The 6,149-nt window shown below is 48.1% G+C and overlaps 1 protein-coding gene across 1 annotated transcript; it reads left to right on the forward strand.

Annotated features, from left to right (window-relative positions):
- The first annotated feature begins 281 nt into the window (after window positions 1-281).
- On the forward strand, window positions 282-1,366 carry LOC124670239 (peroxidase 2-like). Its single transcript, XM_047206740.1, has 2 exons — window positions 282-503; window positions 605-1,366. The coding sequence occupies exons 1-2, from the start codon at window positions 282-284 to the stop codon at window positions 1,364-1,366; spliced, it is 984 nt and encodes a 327-aa protein (XP_047062696.1).
- The last annotated feature ends 4,783 nt before the right edge of the window (window positions 1,367-6,149 follow it).

A 6,149-nucleotide genomic window follows, 5' to 3' on the forward strand; every position in this document is an offset into this window, starting at 1 on the left:
GGAGGCAGGGAAAGCCTCCGTTGAATTGACAACGTTAACAAGCTCGAGCTCAACGTCTTGTTCGTCAATGGCTTGCTTCGTGCATACAGCTCGGTAACAAAACCATATAGAAGTTACGAACTTAAGTCATGCCGTGTCACTCTACACAATGCGATCGTAATACCTACCTATAAAGCGGGCTTCGTTATGACGAACACTTCATCCCACTCACGCTTGATCCATCGGTCTTTAGGTGATTAGCTCAGATAGCTCAATAGCACCAAGATTCTTGGTCAAGGGCTATGGCTGCCAGTTTTGAGCTAGTGATCCTGGTCACATGCTCGTTGCTCCTAGCCGGGGCGTGCCGCGGCGCCCCCGATACCGAGCTGCAGGTCGGGTACTACCAGGACACGTGCCCTAAGGCGGAGGCCATCGTGAGGGCCGCCGTCAGCGACGCCGTCGCCGAGGACGCCGGCATCGGCGCTGGCCTCATCCGGCTACTCTTCCACGACTGCTTCGTTCAGGTATGCACACGCACACGCGTGACGCGGCAAACATTCCCGCAGTAGTTATAGTTGCATTGCTGAGTAGTTTGCTGATACGTACGTGTGTGTACTGTGGACAGGGCTGTGACGCGTCGGTGCTGCTGGACCCGACGAAGAAGAACCCTTTCCCGGAGAAGCTGGGCGCGCCCAACGTCCACAGCCTGCGTGGCTTCGAGGCGATCGACGCGGCCAAGTTCGCGCTGGAGGACGCCTGCCCCGGCGTCGTCTCCTGCGCCGACGTCGTCGCCTTCGCAGCCCGCGACGCCTCCTACCTGCTCAGCGGTTACCGCGTCGACTTCGACATGCCGGCGGGCCGCTTCGACGGGCGGCGCTCAAATGCCTCCGACACGGTCCCCTCCCTTCCGGCGCCGTCTGCAAACCTCGCCCAGCTCATCGACAACTTCGCCGCCAAGGGGCTGGACGCCGAAGACATGGTGGTGCTCTCCGGCGCGCACTCCGTCGGCCACGCGCGCTGCTCCTCCTTCGCTGGGGACCGACTCGGCGCCGGCGCTGACATCGACCCGTCGTTCGCGAGGTCGCTCCGGAGGCGGTGCAACGACACCAGCGAGGTAGAGGACCCGATGGTGAGCCAAGACCCGGTGACCCCGGCGGAGCTGGACGGCCAGTTCTACCGTAACGTGTTGAAGGGTAGGGTGCTGTTGGCGTCGGACGCCGCGCTCATGGAGACCAAGGAGGCGGCGCGGATGGTGCGGGAGAGCGCGGGCGTCAGCGGTAGGTGGGAGAAGAAGTTCGGGCAGGCCATGGTGAAGATGGCCGGCATCGAGGTGAAGAAGGCCGGCCGACGCGGCGAGATCAGGACGAACTGCAGGCTCGTCAACTAGATGGAACTAATGATCGCTGGACAAGTCCTTCTACTTCTGCATCTCTCGCTCCATCATCCGTCCAGTTCATGTTCGACACTGTGCAGAATTAATTTCAATTTCATTTCTTTTCGTTCTTGTTGCGAGCTCGCTTTCTCGTTTGCTCATTTGTTGATTTGTCCATGCAAAAATGAATTAAATCTATTTTCTGTTGTTGTTGATGTCTTTTTCGAAGTCTAGTCACAGCATACGCCGAGGGTCGCATCATATATATTCCCTCATTATCACACAAAAAAATGTCACTTTGGAATTTGGATAGTGAGGAAGTCTTCAAGATTTTACCATTTCACCATTATCACTATTTACTTGTCTGAAATTTGTTAAAATTTAGATGCATCTAGATATTATTTAATGTCTAGATACATCTAAAATTAGACAAATCACATACAACTTTTATGGAACGGGGGGGGGGTATATTATATATAAAACAACAAAAAATATTAGATTATGAATACATTTTCGAGAAACATCTAACCAATACTACGATTTATAAGCTTTCAATCTGAATATTTAAAACAATATCGACTGTCAAAGTTTAAAAGTTCTACTTAAGACATACCCATAATAACATCTATTTGAAGGACAATCTACCAAAGGAAAGAAGAATGCTCAAGTGCTTTCGCTTCTCCTTGAGGAGCAATCACGTTGCCAAACATCTTGCCGCGAAAGGAGGTCACTTGTAGTTTTACCGATTTTGAATATCGATATTATAATTATCCATGCTGAATTTATATGAGTATATACTACATATGTCGGATCAGTTCACCCTAGCTAGATCATGTCCTTCAATAAGATGTTGCCTCATCGAAAGCTACCACATGCTAGGCAGTCGGAGATTCTGATTCCACTGAATTTCGGGAAGACGGACAAACCCAGTCTGCCAGTGCAAATTACTTGGATTGTGATGAGATGAATTGTGCATCTATGCTTTTTACAAATGTAATTGCCTCCAAATGTCAGGTGAGCAAAAGAGCGAGTAGAAAACGTGCAAATAGCTGCCAAAACCATGACATGTAACACACCACAAACCTCGATATGTTCAAGTGACAAAACAAAACCTACAAATATATGTTCAGTCCTAAGGTTCATCAAATAATATATTTCCTTCGATACATGCTGTATAAGATGCACCTTCTAACAAATTTGAACTAGGAAAACAAAAATCGCGGAATACATACCATCCTACTCATGCATTCCTTAAAACTTTCAAGAGCATGGATGCCGTAGTACCAAACATCCGTTTGGGTTGATAATTAACTTTTGGTAGCAGAATTTTGCTCATGTCTATTGATGCTTCACCAGTTGATTTACTCAATATATTAATACCCTTCTTATGCTCCTTAATGGAGTAGCACTTCATAATAAACCGGGATGTTAAGACAGATCTCCAATACGGGAAGAAACTTCTCCTTGCCAATTTAAGCTCCCATTGACAAAGGATTAACTTGTCAATGCCTACAGATTGTAGACTAGGGTTTTGCTAGAAGTAGAGGGCAAGTAGATCTCGAAGGTTTAGGCGAAAAGTACTCGGCGATTATGAAAACTAGGGTTATGTTGACAGTAGATTCGATCCCTTTTGTCCCTCGACTCCCCTTATATAGGAGGTGGAGCCGAGGGTTTCGTATTGTACAAGTTACGTAGTCCGGGATGGTTTCTAACTCATCCCGCCAGATTACAAATAACACTTCCTATTACAACTCTATGTTTCCTTAATATATCTTGGGCTCCCGAATCTTCTTATTCTTCGGATGATGGGCCTTCAAGCAAATCCCGGTACCATCTATGGCAGGCCCATTTGGGATGCCTATGTCAGTAGCCCCCGAGATTTTGCTTGAATCGTAGAGTCAAGGAAAATCTCGACTGTTTATTCGAGAGCTTTCATTTATACTTCTTCACATAAAATTCTATATTGTACAGGGATAATGGTAGTTGGGGCTAGTTCATCTGACGGATCGTGTACTAGTTAACCGCTCTAGTGGCAATCCGCAAAACCTACTTCAAGATCACGTCCCCGGACATGATCTCGGGATACCGGTGTAAACTTCGACGAGTGCCGCTTAAGGTCTTACCATTCCGTCGAGTCCCGACCAAATTTATCGGGTACCTAACGCGTCCGTTAGGATTTTTCTTCGTATCCGTTGATACGGATAAAAGTAGCAGAGCGCAGTCTTTGGCGATGCCACGCCCGGCAGAACGGATCCGGGGTCTTACCTTCGCATTTTGCGGCATTCAGAAATTGATCGCTACTTTGGCGTTCTGAGAATATATTGTCGAGTGCTTTTCGCCTTTGGAATAGCACATTTTATCGAGTCATATTTGATGACTTATTTTGTCTTCCCGATGGGAGTATATGTAGAGTTAATTATAACTCGAAATATACTCTCTTGCTTTTCTATCTTTCTTTCTTTTCCTTTGTAAATTTCATCGGGCACGCGAACAGCGTTCCCGATGGGAGTAGCCCCCGAGGCTATAGCCAAGAACTTGTGCTTGGTTGTAGGCTCAACATTTTATTCCACCTTGTCGCTATATTTATAGTCCTTCTCGACATTTTTATATCAATCGGGTGCGCGACCAGCGCTCCCGATGGGAGTAGCCCCCGAGGCTATGAAAAAATGCTTGCATTTGATCATAGGCTCTCGCCATTTCTATATTGTCATACTCGAAGTTTTCTATTTTTCCAAAGTAGCCCCCGAGCGTTTGGGCAAAAACTTGTATTTGACCAAAGGCTCCCAAAGTAATCAAATGATTTGTCCTGTCGCCATTCTCTTTGTAGTTTGCTTGTCGACATATTTTCCCTTGTCAAATTCTCTTCATCTTTATCAATAACCGGGATTTTTTCTGCCTTGTGGGTCCATTGTTCACACCACGTTGACACGTCGTGCGAGTGGGGGACACACGTCCTCCGCTTTTCCTGGCGCACGTTCTGCAACCTCGTCAATGTTGAAATACTAATTTGCCCTTGTTGCCACGTAGTAATCATCTCCCGCATTCTTTCTTCATCCAACGGTTCCGTCGCTTCACCGCACCTCTATATAAGATCCCCTTCTTCTTCCTCGAGCACTTCCGCTCGCGCCGTCCTCTCGCTCTCCTCTCGCAAAATCTCCCCTTGCGCTCCACCGCCGCAAAAGCTCTTCTCTTCGCAGCTGCTCGCCATTGCCATTGTTGATGCCACCGCGTCGCTTAACCGTGCACAAGCACTCCCGATTCTTCCATGGCCGCCGCGGATCTAGGAACTCGCGGAGTGGGAAAGGTCCAAGGTCACAAACCAAGACCTGAATCTCTTGAAGAAACTGGGAATCACCGCAAAACCCAAAGCGGTTTGCTTCCCCAGCGAAGAAAGCTACCCAGCCCCTCCAATGGGATACCGGGTAAGTTTTGTCGACCATCTCATTCGTGGTTTATCCACCCCCATCCATCCTTTTCTCCGTGGACTACTCTTTGTCTACGGTCTCCAGCTTCACCACCTCACGCCAAACTCAATCCTCCACATTTCTATTTTCATCACGCTTTGTGAAGCCTTCCTTGGCGTCTCACCCAATTGGGCGCTTTGGAAGCGCATTTTCTTCTGTCGCCGCAATGGCTCTCCCAATGTCGCCTATAATATAGGCGGCGTTGTTATCTCTATTCGTTCCACTGCTGATTACTTCGACGTCAAGCTCCCTGACTCCGTTCAAGGTTGGCGCAAGAGGTGGCTATACATTCGGGAAGAAAACCATGGATGCGCAGAGGACAACATCCCTCCGTTCGATGGTGCCGAGAAAATTCTTCGTCGCCGTTCCTGGGATGCAGAGGCTACCGAGGAAGAAAGAACTTCGACTGAAGCCCTGATGACTCGCATTCATGAGTTGCAAAATACTCGCGGCAAAGAATTGTCAGGTATCCAGATTATAGTGTATTTCCTTAAGAGTAGAATTCAGCCTCTTCAAGCTCGCAAATTCCCTCTCCGGAAATATACCGGCGACGAAGACGTGGATCGGCCGTCTGTGGATTTGGAAGTCAAGGACCCGGAGAGGCTTGTCCGAAAAATCACCTCCTCAAGCAAAAAGATTCCATCCCTTCTTCTTGTCGCGTGAAACCATACAAGGCCACCCATGCACTTCCTAAGGTAAACATTGTCGCGCAATTTCTTACCGCCTTGCTTTTTGCATTGTTTGCTCCTTTCCGATATCCTTCCCTCTTTTTATACAGTAACCACCCAAATCTTGTTTCACTTCCTCCTCTTCCCGAAGGTGGGGAAGTCGAAGAAAGGGCCGTTATCTCTAATGATAACCAAGAGGCTTCTTCTTTTGTGAATGAACCCGCAGATTCTCAAAAGTCTCGCGGGATCTGCTGAAAAAGATGCCGCCTCCGAAGACACTACATCGGCCCAATCTCCTCCTCCCGCCGTTTCTCCAAAGAATAAAAGGAAAAGAGATAGTGTCGAAGATTCCGGGACTTCTAAACCCGAAGAAGCTGCTCCTTTACCGCAAAAGGCAGCTTATGACCCATATCTTGCGAGTATCATCAGCTCGTAAGTTCCCTGTCTTTTGTATTTTCCTATTCGAAATTTTTTTTTGCTTGCCTTATTCTTTACGCTGCTGCCCTTTTTCAATAGTGATGATGACGAAGAAACGCCAGCTTTGGACGTGGCTGCTCGAACAAGTACGTCACGTACCCTAGTTATCTCGGAACCACGAGTTGAGGGGGAAGAGTCCTCGCCTCCTCAACAAAACATCGGCGGCTCTACTCCTCCGTCGAGCCCCCG

Source organism: Lolium rigidum, chromosome 7 (genome assembly GCF_022539505.1).
Source record: "Lolium rigidum isolate FL_2022 chromosome 7, APGP_CSIRO_Lrig_0.1, whole genome shotgun sequence".
Lineage (NCBI taxonomy): Eukaryota > Viridiplantae > Streptophyta > Magnoliopsida > Poales > Poaceae > Lolium > Lolium rigidum.